At 42.7% G+C, this 20408-nt stretch overlaps 1 protein-coding gene across 1 annotated transcript in view; it reads right to left on the bottom strand.

Moving 5' to 3' along the window:
* The window catches only part of trpm3 (transient receptor potential cation channel, subfamily M, member 3), a 113441-nt gene extending 95749 nt beyond the window's left edge, over nt 1–17692 (bottom strand). Inside the window, 1 exon segment of the mRNA XM_063897667.1 lies at nt 17466–17692. Within this exon segment, the coding sequence (XP_063753737.1) occupies nt 17466–17555 (90 nt within the window). The 5' untranslated portion in view covers nt 17556–17692.
* Nucleotides 17693–20408: the final 2716 nt, after the last annotated feature.

Genomic DNA, 20408 nt, shown 5'->3' with positions numbered 1-20408 from the left:
ATCATCATTACAGGAGTATGTCAACTATGCTTAGGTTGACATTACATGCATGAGCGACTCCTCATAGCTTCCATTAATTGTAAAACTCAACGAGCTCCAATAAGCGCTGCATGTGATTTTGCATTTGGTTCTCCTGAAAAAAAAAGAGAGAAACGGCATGGCGCATGTTGCTTACTGTAGCGCGTCTCTCTCCCTGACATTTCTCTGCAGTATACAGTGAGCTGTAAAGGGTATTGGTCAGATAAAGGTGAGTAAATCTCATATCCATCGTCTGGGGAATGTATTCAATTTACACATCCAGGCGGTTCCACACTGTTTCCACTGATCAAACATCTTTCTCACGTGTGAAGATGAGATAAGGGCAAAAGAAGTGACTTGAATTAAAGGTTTCCTATCATGCTATATTTAAACAACATATTGTAGGGCCTTATCTTTACAAAACCTGTCTGTGAAGTGTTTTGCTCAAAATACCGAACAGATCACCCATTGCAGCATGCTTCATACTCCTCTATTTCAGCCCTGTTCCTGAAGTGCTGGCCACGCCCCTTTGGAGCATCATGCAGCTCTCTCTCCTCTGTGACAGTTTTCCACCGACAGAAAACGAAACACTGCCGTGATTAAACGCCATATTATGTTCCAAACCACATCAAGCATTATTTCTGAAACAGGGAGCGTTTCTCTCTCGCGGGGTTTACCACAAGGACAGCAACTTTTATATCCAGCTTCTTTACACATATTCTCTCCAGTACAGCGTAAGCTCTGCGTGTTGGCGATGCTTGCTAATGAAAACGCAGACCATATTACTTCCAAAACGGTATATTGCAAAGCCAGCCCACATTTCGTCCTAACCGAAGCAAATCTGGATCAGCTCGTTTGTACCCTCCGTGATGTCATGAGAGGGTGCATCGTAGTGGGCAGATACATTCCCTCTCGGTGGATGCAGCAAGAACTACAATTCCCATAATCAGTGGGGCATTGGCAAAATGGCTGCCGTCTAACTGAAGTTGGTTGCGCTGATTGCTCTTGGGAGAGAACACAAAGGGGGGAGGGAAACAGTGTCCATGGTTGAGTTGCAGACTTTGAAGAAGTGGTGTTATTTAATTTCTATTGTAGTTACCAAAAGTATTTAGTTAGTTTAATCCTTCTGTTTTGTTTACAAGTGACTATTTGAGTTTGTTAAGACCGTAAGAACACAAAAACACACTGAATTAGGTTGGAAATCGCTGCCTGCTGTCTTTTGTTCATCTCACCCACACCTCCAGCTGAAGATCCCAGTCCTCTCAGGACATCACACCTTGTTTTTAGAGATGTGGGTAAGGAGGAAAAGAGATAGGGTTTTATTTTCTGACGCTTTGTAAGTGTCCTTACACACCGGGGACACATATTTATTTATTTAGACATTAAAAAGTGCATTTTGCATAATAGGGGACCTTTAAGGAGAAATAACATATTCATAGTGAGCATGCTCCTCTTTCAGCCAGCTGTTCCTCCTCATTTCTGTCAGTCAGCATCTCAGTGTGTTTTTAAGCCTCATTCTATTCATTACAGCAACTATTTTTAATCCTGATCGTCATCCTTCCAATTTCAGATGGACGATCGTACATCACGATGGACCCTAACCACATGGTCCCCTCTCCTGTGATGTGTCGTAGTGACCCATCTCGCGCTGAGGGCTAAGTGTAATTAAGCCGGGGACCGACTCCATCCGAATCTCTGCTGCACCGCTACATTTGACTACCAATTTAATTGCTTTTCTTCCCCTTATTCCCCCACCGCAAGCCTGCCCCGTTCTATCAATCTATTCAATTCCACAGGGGGAAATGCCAGCGTACAAACATGCAAATAAGGGATGGATTGTGTGTCCACCATTGCACACATTTCTTACTTTCTGGTACACTACCACACACTTACATGTATTAATGTAGCACGTGTCCCGGTGGAGGCATCCTTTGCATCCTGATGCGTACCCATAGGCTGCCGTCGGCCCGTGAAAATGACTCATACGTGTTTCTCTCCTCACCTGTGGCGCAGAGCTGTGGAGAGTGAGGCTTCCCCAAATAGCTTGTCTCATTTACAACCTCTCTGTGGTCTGGGCTCTCTTTGTCTGCCTTTCCTTGGCAGCAGCTACTGTGAAGAACATGACCCTCTTTACCAGACACACACTCACAAACACACACATATCTAAAACACTTAAGGACTGGTGCCGCAGCACAGCTAGTACATTTGACGATTTCATGAAAACATGCAATATGGATATGGTCTCATGGGGCAATGAATAGCCCAAGATAAAAGCGTAAGAGAAATGTCTTATGGGATGGCAAATAGACCACCAGCAGGCTTTACACATGTGATACACACTGCTGAGGTACACTCAACCTCTGCTGATCAACTGCTCACACTAGGGTTGTGTATTCTGTTTCAACTCAACCTCACTCAGGCATGCAGCGTGTCCCTGTCCTTCTGACCCTGAACCTGTGACCTTGTGGTGATCCTGCTTCTACAGAAACAAAGAGGATGAAAAAATAACAGCAGCTTCGAAGACGGAGCATGCAGAAATTTGGAGATGATACGCCATTCAGTCGTTGCTGTACACAATCTGGGTACGTAACGCTGTCATCTCGAACTGCTTGGTGCTTTTTTTTGCACTGAACACAAGTCGAGGTCTTATTAGATTTATAGTTAATTAGTACAGTAAATGGATTTTGTCAGCTTGGATCAAGATCCTTCACCAACTACGTTTACAACAGCTTGAATCTTTGTCTCTTATTAACACTGAATGCTTTTAATGGAAAGTTCCAAATAATAAATAGAAGATTTCACATGAATTATTTGGGTGCTCTTGGTGGCTGTAAAGGCTGTGAGGAGGGTCATTTGACTCTCTAAGTGGGAGTCAAGGACACCCAATTACTTGATAAAATATATGAAAAGTGTAATTCCATATCTAATCTGCTGTAACTCCCAGGAGTCGCTGCTTTCCCACTCATTAGCATTTTAATGATTCAGCAACCGACCCGTTTGAAAGTGAAACTGAAGCGACCTTTTAAGTCCAACGCACAAGACCAATGTGACATTTAAACACGATTTCGGTTTTCCTTTTAATTAAACTCATTTTAACACAATCGATTGAGTCACAGCTAAAGATGTGATCTACAAAGAGTAATAAAAAAAAAGGAGCTGAGTAATCAAGCCCCCTTTCTGCTCTCGGTTCCTCTTACAGGAGGAAGGCAACGTGCCGCTGTACCTCTCACCCTCAGAGTGACGGGGGATAAAGCGTCATTACATAAGGTTGCTGGCAGCCCTGGAGCTGATGCTCAGTAGCAGAAAACCTGCCAAAACTCCCGCAGCGCACCGGGCAAACATTCATCATTACACACACTTTCTGCATCCTATTTTCTCTTCCTCTCTCCCTGTGCTCATTAATTCATTTCTCCTCACTTAAAATGCGTTTCCCTTTTCTTCCTTCATTCCTCCATCTCTCTCTCTGTCCCTCTTCGGGGAATTGATGCATCCCTACTTTCCTCCTGCCTTTCGGGATCAGGCTGAAAAGCGGGAAAAAGAGAGCAGCGCTGTCTAAGTCTCGGGTTGTCCTCACAGAGTGTATAATCCTCTTGATCTTCTGCCACTTCTGCTGCACGCTGCAGCCCGAGGCACACTGTTAGAACATATGTACTGAGTGTATAGTATAAGCTGCGCAAAGTGTCGAAGAACACACAGAAGCAGCGTGTGTGTCTTCAAAAATAAATGTAAAGGTTAACAAATGGATGTTTGGGTCACAGATGAGTATGGTGGCCGACACAAAAGCAGTCAAAAACACTTACAGTAAAAAAAACGTGTTTTAAAAATGATGGTCCATTTGGATGGGACGTTACTGCAGATCGTCTGTAAGCTAACTAGCTGACGTGGCTGACCTAGTCATTTCAAATATTGACACAGAAAATGTACAATTATGAAACAGACAAACGCTGCCAGAGTGACAAATGGCCAACTTTATAATCCTCAAATGTCAACGAGCGCTCCGGTCCCAGCTGTGTGCATCATTTTGTGTCCCTGTTTCCGTTGCATTTGAGCCTTTTGTATTTGTAGCTTTTCGTTAACGCAGCCTGCACATGTTTTGTCAAGTTGTTAAAGATGTTCCCCTTCATTTGCATGTGGCACATTTGTGTTTTCATATTCACACCGTTATTGAAAGTGCATCGTGTTTCTCCTGATAGTGTTCTGGGCCGTTGAAGCGTTTGCACGAAAAGTGTTTGTAGAAATGGCAAACCGTAATCTGTATCACAGTGTCTCTGCCTCCTGCGTGCATGTGGGAATGATTCACAGAAAGTCATGCTGAAATGTCAACAAGCTGTTCTGTGAAACACTCATTTGCCCTTTAGTTACCACACTTCATACAGTTAGCTTCTACAAATCACCAGCTTCTGACTATTTGATCCATGTCCATAAAACTCTGGTCAGCCAGCGACACTCATTTCCACCTACGAGGGGAATTATCTCGTACTGTAGCCGAGGCAGAAATTACATTTTTATAGACACAATAATGTACCGTGGTTGAGCTTTCTACTTTAAAACTGGGGGAGGAAAAGATGAAAAGCAGTGGATGGAAATCTTGCATAACCATTGCAGGGAGTGACTTGTCTTCAGGGGTTTAACAACAGGGCTAGATCTTACTCCTAAAAACAAAAGCCTACAGAACTCAATATTATGCAATACATATTATGACGAAGACTGACTATTGGATGAAGCATTTTAAAGGCTGTGTGTGGAGATGATTTATGAGGGGATTGCAGGTGTAATTTTAGACTGGCTGTTGGGAGCCAAAGTACAGCAAGCTGTAATAACCTCTAAACTGTAAAATGACATATTATCCCTTATGGGTAAAACGGATGCACCCACAAGTGTGAAATTGAAGTGTGACTGGACTATAAGAGATGGGATATTGGGAGGTGGGGACTGGTTTGTGTTATATCAGATATATTACACACGTGGAGAAAAGGAAAGACGGAGGGAGAGAGGAACTAGGAGAGCGTGAGAAAGACTGAGAGATGGATTGAAGGACAGAAATAGCCCTGTGTGGCCAATGCTGTTCACTTTCATTTTAGCCATGCCCCAATATCCAATTTACAGCCACACACACACTAACACACACATATGCACCCATCTCAATACAAAGTCTCTCAAATACTCAACGCTTCAACATTTTAAACCCTTGAAACAGACACACACTCGTACAAACACACAATTCAATGCACATTTACACATTGTTACAAGGCTACACTCACTCATTTCCTTTTTTTAACCTCTATACCATGAATTTCCAGAGCTTAAATTGTTCCTGCCCATGCATTGTGACTACATTCCTGCTGAAACAGAGGTGGAATAATGCATACACAATGACTTCAGCTGGTAGGCAACAGCTCCCCGGGGTGCTGTCCTACAGCTGTGTGATGGAGATTGGATGGATGGTGGGAAGCCGGGAGGAGTTATAGGGAGTAAAAGAGACAGAAGCCTGGAAATGCAGGAGAGGAAAGATGGGAAAGGGAACAGCAGTGGAAGAGAATTTTCATTCATTATGCTAATTCCTGTGAGGAGCGACTCATAGGAGTCCACGCTTTTTTTTGTGCCAGATTTAAAAATTGAAGCTTAATGTAACAGCTGATCTTCAAAGACCCTTCATGTTCTTCATAGAGCACATGCATGTAAGTGTGTGTGTGTGTGTGTGTGTGTGTGTGTGTGTGTGTGTGTGTGTGTGTGTGTGTGTGTGTGTGTGTGTGTGTGTGTGTGTGTGTGTGTGTGTGTGTGTGTGTGTGTGTGTGTGTGTGAGAGAGTAGTGCGCTCACATGCCGGTTTCATTTCAGCTGAGGAAGAAACTCAGATGCCTCCTGGGAACTGACTACTTATCCATTTTGCAGGCAAGGGAATTCATTTCTATTAAAAGTGTCATTACAACTCCAAGCCAGAGAGGAAGCAGGCTTATCACCCCCACACACACACATCTATATATATAAAATGTATAAAAAAACATATCTCTCTGTGATGTATGTGTGCCTGGTATTTGGCTGAATGTTTGATATTTATTTTGGGGGTCTTCTGTGTCTCTGTGCTGTGAGTGAAAGGACATGGAAGCATTTTAGAGGAGGCAAGTGGGGGAGCTAAAGCTGCCCATGCATGATTCAGGATAGCAGCACTCACAGTTAATGACCTGAATGAGATCAGTGACAGTGCAACAATACCCTGTATGAGCCGCAGCCAACAGTGGGAGCTGGAAACGGAGTGAGAGACAGATGTTGACAAAGAGCGAACAACTGAGGGGAGTAGAGAGATCCATTTCTGTACAGAGACGGCGGAAGGGATGGAGGAAAACTTGAAAATGTGGAAACATAAATTCCTGAGCATGCATAATAAAGATGAACAGAGCAGAGTGAACATGCTCTCATTCCTAAAAGAAGTTTTGAAGGGTTGAAACGTTTCCATATTTCTATTTATTGATGGCCATTCTTGCTATGGCCTTAAATGAAGCAGTGAATGTAGTGTAAGAGGGGATCATTAGGGTATTGAGCTTAAAAAGTGTGTGGGTTTGTTTGAGAGTGTGTTAGATAAACACAAGACCATTGACCTCTCCATCTGTAGGAACATTGTGACGTCGATTTTGCTCTTTGCCCGCTTTCAATGTGTTAGACAAGAACAAACATCCAATAAATAAGGTATAAGGGCGGATCAAGGCCTGTTCAAGTCTATGTCTTGGTACGTTGCTTTATTATAAATCTAATAAAAACATCCACTGAGTTACAGATATCTATTTCCCAACTTAAGTCAAAGAGAAAACGTGTTTTGGGGCCCAATGGTGTCAGAGCACACAGAAGTTCTAGTACCACTGTTAGGCGACTACGGCCCTATGGTAGCGCAACCATCGCCGTCAACATAGGAAGGCTGTGGCCCAGTGCATTAGTGAGCTGATCTTCGGATCATGGGAGCACTGGTTCCATCAGCACTGCGGTCTCCATGTCGATGGGTCCCTGTGCAAGACACTTCACCCCAAATTGCCCCTGTGGGGATTGCCCACAGTATCGAATGTATGCAAGTCGCTTTGGATAAAAGCGTCTAACAAGCGACATGTAATGTAATGATATGCAAGGTGTCCTTGGGAAAAAACCCAAGTTGCTCCCGATGGCATGGACAACATGTGTGGATGTTACCTTCCCTAAGAGGCAGGTACCTTGCATTAGTAGCCTCTGCCTCTTTTTAAATGGGTGTGAATGATGACTTATACTGAATATGCAAGAGCGCTTTGAGGAGTCGTAAAGACTGGATAAAGCGCTACATAAAAAAGGCAGTCCAGTTCATTCACTAAAGTGTACTTAGGCGCTCGGCTCATTTCCAGGGGATGTTCGTGCTGAAACTGGATTGGACAATCGCTGTCATCTACTTCAGATTACTAGCAAACACCTCAAATTGTGATGCTAAGCTAAACATCTGGCTCTTGCTTTGTTCATGTCTTTACGGACAGACATTTGAGTGACATTATCAAATGTATTTTCTAAGAAGTCAAACTATTCCTATAAATATGATATTTTATTATGATGGTGTTGTGTGCAGAGTGCCGTTTTCCTGATCAATACTGAGAAAAAAGGTCAGAGTTGAAAAGGGTAAGTGCTATTGATAGTCACAGGTGCCAAAGCAGGGAGAGAAATATTGAAAGGACAGGCACAAAGGTACGGATGGAGAGATGATGAAATGAGACTAAAGGCAGGCGCGGCACAGAGAGAGCGCTCAGTTTCAACGCTCTCTCTGATCAAAGCGTTTTGTTAAAGGACTCTTCCTGTCACAAAGAGTCCTTTTCTCTTTCAACTCAGTTATTATAAAATATATTTAATTCACTCCTCTTCGTTTGGCTGTGACAATGCAGCATCGGCTTCCAACACAAAGGAAAAGGTGTGAGATCTTTTAAAGGAGAATACATCAGCACCAAACACGAACTCACTCGCATGTTATTGCAAAGAAACTTTTTCATTGTATTTTAGGAATTCAATAAAAACCTTAACAATGATAAATGCATACTCTACAAAACCGTGAGAGAGAAACATCCATATCTGCAGGCAACCCCGAAAATGAAGGCATTAAAAACGAATAAAAAACACTTTGTTTTTATTTGATCTCTTACAATGATAAGAGCCAGAGTGCAGTAAGTGATTATACAACAGATTCCACTGCGTGCAGCTCCACACATCTGATCTCCTCCAGGGAGGAGGAAAATATTAAATCAGCAATATGCAAAGAGTAAAAAACACTCTTCAATATTCTCCTTTCAAGATAAACAGCACCTCAATTTAACGAAGCAGGCAGGTCGGGCGTGACAAATAAAAAGTTCCCTGACAAGTTTTTGGGGCGTTGAACTGGGTCATCAAACAGGCTGACGCACGCAGTCAACAGGAAGCTAGCATGGCTTTCAGAAAACGTTGGAATCTGGAGAAGTTATATCATACCTCAGGCTTACACACACACGCACACACACACACACACACACACACACACACACACACACACACACACACACACACACACACACACACACACACACACACACACACACACACACACACACACACACACACACACACACACACACACACACACACACACACACACACACACACACACACACACACACACACACACACACACACACACACACACACACACACACACACACACACACACACACACACACACACACACACACACACACACACACACACACACACACACACACCAAGGCCGTATCAATTATTCACAGACTACCACATGCTCAGACAGACGGGCGTGCCTACGCATCAATTGGGGTGCCAGGAGCCGTTCTGAGGTTTGAACAGGTGAGAGTCCGTCAGTACAGAGTCCAGTCTGTAATTTACTGTCACACACACCTCAACACACACACACACGTTCTGTTATTGACAGTCAAAGTCAGAACTCACTTCTAGGAAGGGTGTGCCATTATATTTTTATACTAAGGTTACTGTTTTATAGCTTTTTTTTAATGTATATATGATTTTATTTGACTGAATGAGTAGAGGTTTAATCACCAAAAATTAACAAACATAAAAAAATACATAAAAAAGTGATTTAATTAATAGTAATTAAAGAACAACAAATGGAATGAAAAAATGGAACCAAACCACTAAATATAAACCTACACATTGGGAATAAAGCAATAATAATAATGATAAATCACTGCTTTAAATTATGCCATATAATGACTTTTGTTACTTCAATAATCAATTAAACATTATCATCATTAGTAAATTGATGAATTGATTGACCAACGAAATTAACTTTTTTATGTAAAACTTAAACATTTAGTTGTAAAAAAAAGGAGAATAGCATCTTTTCTCTGTCTCGACCAAACGTTTGAGGAGACCGTTCGGTGCGATTTCATCCTTTTTCAAACATTTTATAAACACAACAATCAAACGGGGAAAATGATTGGTGGATTGATTGATAACGGAGATAATTGCTGGTTGTAGCTCTCATAAATACCACTGATTGTAGTGAATAAAAAAGATTAAATGAATCCCCTTTGAGTCCGTGATGCTGGGCAGTCGCTGTCCGTGGTGCTGATTTTGAGTCACCTAATCTGGCTGCATTTCTTCACACAGTGAAGTAGCGCTGATTTCCTGGCTTCAGTTCGACATCAAGAGCAGCTACATTGATTACACGTCAGACAATATGGCTGTAGATTTCAGATTATTAGAGAGCCTCCCATTTTTGGATTCAATTTCAATACTTGTCCTATCCTCCATTTGTCCACTCACACCTCAGCATGCCATTTAATTAGCTTACCAGCGTAGCCAATGAAATGTTAGGGGGATTAAATGGAAGTGCATCGCTTGGTGGATTTATTGATTATTTGTCTGCCTACAGTATTGATTAGTTTGAGGCTACTTTTCCAGGATCAATGCATATATGAATACGCCATAATGCACATTAAACAACCACAGACACACACACACACACACACACACACACACACACACACACACACACACACACACACACACACACACACACACACACACACACACACACACACACACACACACACACACACACACACACACACACACACACACACACACACACACACAGTCCAACACTAGAGAATCACTTAGCTGATCATTTGAATTATTTACTGCGTTGGTCCTGCAGCTACACCAAGTCTGAACTTTGATTTGTGTAATTACTTTGATTTAAAGACTAAATCCTAACACTTAAAACTAAAACATGGAGCTTTAAGGAGTAACTCAACCTAATGGGATCTTCCAAGTGTAAAATCGATGCATTGCAGGGTACGTTATGTACATTTGTGCAAAGCCAGGCTAGCTGTTTCCTATCAATTCCAGTCTTTATGCTAAGCTAAGCTAAGCTAACCTGCACAAGACTCCAGCTCGATATTGAACTGACAGAATTGAGTAGGATTGATCCTGTTATGTAACTCTTGGCAAGAAAGCAATAAAAGTCTATTTTTAATTATGCTTTTTATTATTTTAATGGTTTCCTCATGATGTGCTACTTACCTTCACTGAATACAAATTCTCACAGATAGAAACATTGCCGTGTTTTCATTAATGTGGGTCTGAAATTCTTCATGTTTTCACAAACTATATCTGAATGCTGAGGAAAAAGGAAAATGCAGTACTCAACCCAAATGAATCATGTGGGTTTAAAGACACATGCATTGGCATAAAGATGGAAATATAATCCAACAGCTACAAACTGCCTGCGCATACAAACAACCCAAGCTACAAACACACAGATGCACACTATAAATGATCCCAATACCCGTGACACACTTATTACACCGCTATATAATGCTCATAAAGCGCTTCGGGAGGATTCATGGCTGTCCTTGGACATGTTTAAATTGCCCTCCATCACCTGCATATCATTTTCTTTGACAGTTCTCAGGTCAAAGGTCAACACAGAGAGTCCATAACTCTACTGTAAATGTCATGTATGCTGCTACAAGGTGGAATATGTGGGTGGATTGAGATTTTCCATTTCTGTATGTGTGTGTGTGTGTGTGTGTGTGTGTGTGTGTGTGTGTGTGTGTGTGTGTGTGTGTGTGTGTGTGTGTGTGTCACTGATCTTATACCACTATATGTGAGAAATGTCCACAGTGAAAGCTAAAAGTGGTTCCCCGATCTTCACATTTATTCTAAAACTGCAGGTCCTTTCAGCCTCGCTTCTCATAAATGATTCAGCAGCTGTGCCGGTAGGTAGGTAGAGTCAATTCTGTACAATCTGTTGTATTAATTTAGGACAAAAACAATGGGAAACAAAGGGCGCAAACAGCATGATGACACACTGTTTCAGCGACCTGGTCGCTTGTTTAAACATCCAGATATTTTAGAAATCATAGAAGACACATTTGAAAAACAGCATGTCTCACTTCCCATGGTGTTTAGTGGCAGCATGACAAATAAGAAATATAAAGTCTTTGTGTGCCTGAACGGAAGGAATGAGGTGTTAATTGGCAGCTTATTTTCTCGTTTTGGCTCATTACTGAGATAATGTGTGCATTTCGATGTCATAAACGTGGTATTTGCTGGTTAATTGAGACTAAACCAGCAAGCCTTGTAACGTCCTGTGAATTTAAGGAAAGAAAAAAGGACCCTCCCCTAGTCGTGTGTGTCATGTCCAGTTTCATTTATCACTCAAGTAGCATTTGTTTTCCACACCTTAGGATGTGTCGGTAAATGTGCAAGAAAGAGACGGAGAGGGTGTGAGGATTTGGGGGGATATGGGACGGTCAGCCTGTTCTCTGTGAAAGCCAGAAGGAGAAGCAGCTAGTTGTATGTGTGCTTGAACTGTACACATGCCTAAGTCATAACGTACTTAATTGTTTTATTTGTGGCTTATATGTGATCTTTGTTTCTTGTAATGTTAGTGGAATGTATTTTAACAACGCTTTTAAGTCAATGTCCGCGGACTACATATAGTATAGTGCCTTTTATTATCCTCACAACAGAATAAAAGTAACCGATCATGTGTAGTTTGTGGGATTTGCTCTTTCCATGCTCAAATAAACTCAAAATCTAAATGCACACAAGGTCCTTACAGTATTAAACATGCGTATTATAAGTGTTATTGTTGTGCAATATGGCAAACATAATCAGATAATCAAAGGTTTCTGAGAACTTGGTAATTACAAGAATCCCTGCTGATCATTTCTCAAAAATGATGCACAACATAGGAGTGTAATACAAAGCGCACTCTGAGCGACACTGTAGCAGCTCCAACACATGACATCACATCCTAGTATCAGTTCAAAACAGTAGCACATTTTCTGCATATCAATCACTTGTTATCAACGCAGGGATGAAAGCATAGGAATGTTTCACACTCTTAAGTCAGTCAAGATAGGCTGAGCTGCATGCATCATGCAACATCTGTAATACCCAACCCCCACTCTCTCATAAAGATCAGACAGAGAGAAAGAACAGATCAGATTTGATAAAGATACACTTATAGATAGACATGTACGGGAACAAGGGACCCACTCAAATCAAACTCTATCTGGCAAAGCTTTTTCTGTTAGTTTAGTAGAGCCTACTCTGTACAGTAAGGTATATGGGTGGTGCCACCTATGGGTGACCGGTTGTAGTTTGCTCCTCCTGGTTATTATAGGTGTTATAATTCACATTAAGAGAACAGGCAGTTTTTATATCATTATGTCTTGATTGCTGTGTAAGATGAACTCCCGTGCTTATCCTCCCCTCGCAGCCTAACTTGCCAACACTGCAACAGTTTGTGATTTTATGTAACAGATTTTTATTTTTGGCATTAAGGAGATATGTTATTATTTCCTTAGCAGCAACATCCCGTCTCCTCAATGGTTTTTGAATAAGATGGAGTGTTATCTATGCCTTATGATTATCAAAAGCAATGGGGGAAAGGACAGGGTATCAATAACAGAAAGGCTAAAAGGCAAAGGATTACTGAAAGAAAGACAGGAAGACAGACAGAAGGAAAGCAGAAACTAGACGACTTCATGAAGAGAGGATTATTACTGTGTTCACTGTATGCAGCATTTTCTTTACACGTTCCTGCACAGCACTGCAGAGGCATTAACACCTTCCTAAAACAGAGAGGAGTTGTGTAAGAAAAATCCCCCGGAAAATGGAAGAGAAGACCTAGTTCAGACAACTTTTTAGCAGTGTGATAATTAAATGTAGGCACATAAGGCAGGAGAAAAGACTGAGATGTACGTTTAAATACTTATACATGACAGACGTTTTAAGGTCGCAAAGAGGGATCCATTTTATTTCCCTGGTTCACACTTCATCCCGCTGAGTTCTACACAAAATCCTCAGCTGTCAATGCTTCGGCTAAAAATATAATTATTTCAGCAGAAGCCCTGACACTGGAAACATTTTGATTAAATCCACACTGTCAACCATTTCCAGCCGAGAGCTCTTTGGTAAAGGACCCGATAAAAGGGCCCAAGATTACAAAGGGACCAAGAACTACAAACGGTATGACTCTGTGGCTGAGTGGACAGACGCACAGGATGGGAACACATGGATCAGATTGACACTCTGGGAGAGCTTTCCCTTCCTCTCCTAGGTGTCCCAGTTCAGAGACCCTTGTCTAATAGGTGCATCAGCCTTCTTTGGAGTGGCACTTGGACAATCGCTTGCCATTTTAAAAGGTCAAAAGGAAGCTGCTGTAATGAATCCAATTACTTGTTGAACATTTATATCAGTACAAATCGGATTCATTGTCATTTGGGGGTCATTTCAAAAACTGAGTTAACAGCGCTACCGCCCATGCAGACAAAAACAAGTCATTTGTCCTTATATTTAACTTTACTCGTAAATCCACTAGGACTAAAGTCGGTTCCCACAGAAGTCCACTTGTGTGTTTTTGGGCATACACTAATAACATTATTGCTCACCACTCCCACTTTATCTTTCTTAAAGGGACCCTCATATGCACATTTTCAGGGTCATGTTAGTGCCTGTACTGGGACATGTTTACATGCTTTAATGTTCAAAAAGGTCTTTAGCTAGGTCGGCTCTGCTGTGATTGGTCAACCACTAAGAGATGTCCCGCCCCTCAGCCAATCACGTACAATGTGTTGAAGCACTAGCCGATAGAAGTGTTACATAGTGATGTCTCTATTTTCTGGGGGATTGTGTGGGAGAGGGATTTTAGCCTTTGTAACTTGTCCGTTCACCGAGGCATTCTTACTGTACACCGCTCAAGGACATTCGCACACGCACACACGCGCGCACACACACACACACACAGTTTTTACCAACGGCAGTAATGGATAAGACGTCAGTGTGGTTTCTAAAATCGATGCTATTAACTTCTGTGCCTAGCCACGGTGAAAATTATATCTTCAAATGATCAATTTCTGTGCATGCTTCAGGTCGTGCTCCCGCACACACACGTACACGCGCACACGTTTGCTCGCCACGTAGTTATCTTAAAGATAATAGAGGTGGGTGAAGAAGATGGTGAAGGTGATAGGTTTTTGATTAACTGCATTGATTCAACAGAGATACACTGGTTTACGTTGTGTGTGCTTGAGATTAGAAAGCAGAACATGGTAGGAGACACAATTGGTGGTAGTGCTGATGTGTACAGTAACATTTCTTGGTGTGTTTTGCAACGTCAATTTAATGCATTATAAAAGCTTTTTAGTGAATGTACTTTTTGCAACTTTATCTCCTCTCTTGTCTGCAAGCTTCAAGCCGTTTGAAAGGTACCTATTTTCTGCAACAGTGCCTGTAGCGCGGCATAATAAATGCCCATACTCAAACATAGAAAACCATTTTTTGCACACACCCACGCACAAACACACACACACACACACACACACAATCTGTCTGACATATTTTCCTGCCGAACAAAGACACAAAACATCACTGAACGCCTATAAATTGTTGCCTAACTCCGGGGCACACACGAGCGTAAGCGCGCAGTCGGCGGCAGCGATCTGGTGATAAGCTAAAGGGACATGGGAGGAAAGTGCTTGTCGTGCAGAAATTACCCACAATGATGACAGGTCTGTTAATTTTCACACTGATAGCCTGGCGTCTCCATGAGAGGAAACACATAGTTAGCACAGTTTCAGGCTTCACAGAGTGCTGACACAACAATGGTTACAGGTTTCTTCGTTCACCCTTAATGAAAGGGCATTGTTTGTATTTCACTTGAACAAGCGTTCCCCGAGCCAAACTGCGAAGACAACACTTTGGTAATGATGGTGTGTATTCTGGAGCTGCTTCATAAGCTCTCCCTGGAAACTTTTTTTAAGTATTTGGGATGGGAACTTTTCTGTTTTACAGCAGGGAGTCCTTAATCCAAATCCAAATTATTTTAGAGTAGTCCCGCAGAGGGAACCCCTTAGTCAGTGAAAATACACTAAATTCAAAATGGCTTACTCCATGACACGCTCTATGAGAGGCTTGCTTAACGAGGTGGATATATCAATCATTGTAGTAACATTTGTTTAAGTTCATTTGAAGTTTTGAGGGTGATTGGCGTGGCGCACACTAGAGGACTTTCAAATCCACAGACAGATTTTTGATATCACATTTGTGAGAAAGCACCCTTAGATGATTCAGTCAAGACGCACAACCACATTATGTTGTCGACAAAAGGTTGGACTTGTGTGCTATGCAAAAAAGTCATACTGTTGTAATATTTCAACAAGCCTCGGTTCTTCTTTTCCAGTGTCCACTTGGCTCGTAACGCTGTGTATTTGCTCAGTCACCTAGTACAACATTCATCAAGATACAGGTGTGACAATTAAATATATTGTGATGTATTGCAACACCGTAAGCACGTCAATATATTGAATTTTTAATCAATTATTCACTATGTAGCATCCAACGTTGCAGTATATGGGTTTTTGAATGAGACAGTAGCAAAAATATTGTAATACTCAAGTGTATTTGTGTTTTCGGAGCTCAGGAGACTAATTAACACAACTACACAGCATCCAGTTGGAGTCATGAAGGTAGGCTTTTCCAGGTTCCTGCTCAGTATTCAATATCCAGTTGATAACATTAACATTATGTCTTTTATCCCCTCATACTGAAGGATAATGTGAGCAGATCAGCCCTGAATAAGAAATACATTCGCCCAATTATCCTCTTGTGTGGCGCCAGCAATAGACAAATGTGTATTCCTGGGAATAAAACCACCTAGTATTCACAAATGTCCACTGGTGCCACACACACACACACGTTTAGAGACATCACTTATACTATATCATTGTGTAAAATGGCATAAAAAGAAGACCCTCGCACTGAAACAGAGCCTATGCACATTCAATCAAGGATTACCTTCATTAATCACGCTACACACACGTGAGCCCCGGGCACTTGTGTGTGCTTTGACACCCCAGCATCAGTTCTGTGAGACACTTTAATAAATCAGATCGAAGGAGAGTGGAGAAGAAGCATTTAAGACCTCCCACAATAGCACTCCTTAAACAGCCCCTGTAATTTGGCTTTGAGATCACGTGACTGAATAAAGATGAGGCTACACATGTCTCTAAACAAGCCCTATAAATGATGCACCTAACAGGACATACAACACACAAATGCAGGCTCACACACACCTTATATAACACATCTCTGCTCAGGTGATAAGGACTGGTTTACACCTGTCAAATTCCAACAGAATACTGAACAACAACACAGCATCACAGTGAGCTGCATTGTTGGATTCACCTGTCTGCTGGAATTTGATTTTGCACATTCACTTCCTTCCTAAATCTACTCAGTCCATGTCTGTCAGCTCCAATTCCACATTCCTGCTCACCCATCCCTACAAAGCCTCTCTTGGTTTATATTCTGCCTCTCCCATTCACCATCTACATTTTTCTCTCTCACATCCCCTCTACTTGGTCTCTTCACCTTCACCCTATGTGCAACCCTCCTGCTATTTCCCACCCTGGACCCCTTTTATTCACTGTCCCCCCTCAGATTTTATTCCCATATCTTGTCCCTTTCCCAACCCTTCGCCCCATGCTCTCAACCATTTATAAATCCAACCTTGTTCTCTTGCAACACACTTTCTTTGTCACAGCTTCTGTCTCACGCTCTGTGCTCCTCTCTAACATCGTGCTCCAGCTTTTCCCATCTCCATTTCCATCCCCCCCTCTTTGCGCATCCCCATACTTCCAGAGCTTGGTGTTATGCTAAGGCAGTTTTGCCACACTTACCACCGCACATCCTTCCCTCTGTCCCCTGTTAGAGCCTGCCTTAAATCCAAAGGAAGCCAGGGATGTTGCACAGCAGCTTTTCCAGCATTCATTTTGTATCCTCACCCCTCGTTCCACTCATTTTTTTGTAAAGTGAATAGAGGGAGAGCTGCCTGACACATTTTACGATACAACTCCATGGGTAACATTTTTTTCCCCCACTCTCCCTTCCCCTGTGTTCCTTTACCTTGAGCAGGCGTACAGATGGCAGGAAGGCTGCGTGGCACAGTTTTCTGATGGTCCAGTTGAGTGGCCGTGGTGCATCCAGCTGGTTCATGGTTCCCCCTCTTCACGGTGCAGCCACTGGTGCCCGGGACCAGGATCAATGCTGCCCCACAAGGGGGGCAAAAAAGGGAGAGGGTCTCCAACTCCAACTGCCTAGAAGCACGCAAGTCCCAGGGCATGACCCACGACGGACAACCATCAAACACAACCGCCACCACCGTGAAGCCTTTACCCCCCCAAGCAGACAGAGCTCTCACCTGGTCTGCACTCTGCCCCCCCTCCCCCCCAGCCCACTCTTCCTCTCCGGCCCACACAGATCCAAAGAGTCCGAGGGAAGCCAGACCTGGAGCACCAGGAACATCTGATTCCTCTTCCACCAGGAGCCCAAGTGCACTCAGCTCTGGCGCGCAAAAAAAAAAAGCCCAAAGTGTACTGTATTTTCCAAACAATGGAGGAGAGCGCAGCAACGCACAACAGAGATGAGAGTGTGCCGTGCAAGAAGGATGCAGGTAGAGAGAGGGAAAGAAGAGAGAAAAAGATGGAAGAGAGATGGAGATGAGAGGAGAGACGAGCAGTGCAGTGCAGTATAGCGCAGAGGGGAGAGGAGAGAAGAGTAGCGCAGAGCGCATAAACGGAGCAGCCTGACAGGCAGCGGCTTAGATTTGAGGCTGCAGGCACTCTACTGTCTCAAGATGAGAGGAGGAGAGAGAGAGGGGGAGAGAGACAGAGAGATGGAGGGAGAGTGGAAATTGGGGGGATATAAAATAAGATCCAACACAACTGATGAACAAGATGAGATTGAACCTTTGAGTAGAGGATGCAACAGAAGAGAAAAAAAGAATAGCTTCTGCGCATGGGAAAAAACACATGCAATGGAGAGGGGGAGAAAGAGAGGGAGGAAGAGCAGATGTGATGAGGGACTGTTTGGCGGTCAAAAAGGGAGTCAATTCAGACTAAGCGTGAGGATTGTACAACATGGAACAACTTGTTACTGGTGCGACAGACAGGAGTACGACCTAATTCCTGGTTTGCACCTGTGACATAGAAGCTCTAAAGTGGCCAAACAAGAACACTCAATGTTTCTTTTCTTGGCACCTCTGCAGTATTTAGAAGGTGAACTAAGGTACAAGTTCAAACTATACACTGTACTTTTACATCCTAGATCTCAAGTTCATGGCCATAGATGCGTTTCCAAACGTAAATGGACTTGTAAATCAACTGCTTTGCTTCATGGCTCAGTGTTTGTCCGATTTAGCATCCGCATCAAAGCACCTGTCTATCTTACACACCTTTCTACCCTCATTACCAAACCCTGAGATCCTAGTCTGTGTTACCAATGTTACACAATCTAGGACATACACTGATCACAGGACTTGCCCACCGCTTGTGTTAATGAAATAACAGAAACATTGAAACATGAAATTTTGAATCACACACCTGCCGGCCGGGTCTGCTCTGTGAAGCAGAGCCGGCAGGCAGGTGTCGGATTTCACTCTTCAGAGGACGAGAGAAAGGAAAGTCAACTGATTTGAAAATAGTGGATATGGATTGGGTGCTTAAGGCAATGCTTATAAAACCTGATGACGTTAATGACCCAATGTCTTTAACAAAGGGCAGAGCAGTTTTGAGACAGCCATCCAACAGTAAAGATCAGAGTAAAAGCTCTGAACTTTATCGACCAAATCTATACCCGGTAACTGGTTTTTTGAGCAGTGGGAAAAGTCCCTCACTGTGTCGTCCCTACTTGACCTCCTTGCCTATGGTGGTATCTTCTTCCTATCCAGTGTTTTCTAGTACAGAACAATAGCCTCAGACTTGTAGGTACTGAGTTTCATCCCGACTGCAAATCGACCCAGTGCGTATTGGAGGTCACGGCCCAACAGACACGCAATACTGAGACCTTCTACCCCCCGGCTGCCCCTTGAGAGAGCCTCTCCATGCAAATAACAAAGAGGGCAACAATCGCTCAGAAAGTGCTTGACTCTGAGCCGTGGACACAGATTCCTTTTTCACCCAAATAGGATTTTAATTGTCTGAGAACATTACAGGAGTATTCACAGACTGAGGAGTTGAAGGGTGACCTCTAGATAAAAGACAGCAAAATAGTTGTCTTTAAAGTGTCTAGTGAAACAAACAGAATGAATAATGTCTGTGCACATCTATTAAACATTATCTACTACACCTGTTAGGGAATATTTTGCTTAGGTGTTCAACCTTTCATCATTTTCTCCTTCCTCTGTCTCTTTTCCCATGGCATAGTTCTTTGGCCTTCGGATTGCTCTAATCTCCCTTAAGGAGGGGCAGCTTGGGCGCTTTGTTGATGCCAGTCTATGAACGAGCACAAGCTACCATGAGATACTTAAAGATAGTTTCCCTTCTTATCTCGAACGTAGGTGCCCTGACGTACATTCTTTTCCCATGTAGATTTAGGTTCCATATTTGATTAGTCTGGCAACTCAACAATGTTGATTGTCCATTCGGAACTTGTTAAAACCTTGTATTGTAGTAGAGATCTTCAGAATTGGCCGGGCAACCGCTCTGTCAACTCCGGCCGTGTACTTCATAATAAACAATCAGTGTTTGCCATCAAAGTTCCAGCTCTCCTCGTGTCTCTGAGTTTCGTCTCCATTGCTTCAGAAGTGTGCATCACTACGACTATCCGTAGAACTGTAGGAACTCAAATCAATTCGTTATTATAACCAAACCAACAAAATGATCTAAATTAGCCGGCTATTGTTGCTTTATCTTTGTTGGAGCTTCTATTCCTAGTCACTCAGACTATGAGTCTCCGGTGAGTGCTTCATGTGCAAAACTAAAACACCGAAAGGCTTGTCAAAACAAGGATTTGAAAAAGACAAATTAACAACTCTCTTTGTGATAGACTTGGCCTGTTCGGACTTGCTGA

The sequence above is a fragment of the Eleginops maclovinus genome, chromosome 12 (assembly GCF_036324505.1).
Source record: "Eleginops maclovinus isolate JMC-PN-2008 ecotype Puerto Natales chromosome 12, JC_Emac_rtc_rv5, whole genome shotgun sequence".
In the NCBI taxonomy this organism is placed as follows: Eukaryota; Metazoa; Chordata; class Actinopteri; order Perciformes; family Eleginopidae; genus Eleginops; species Eleginops maclovinus.
This window is presented reverse-complemented; position numbering and strand designations above follow the sequence as displayed.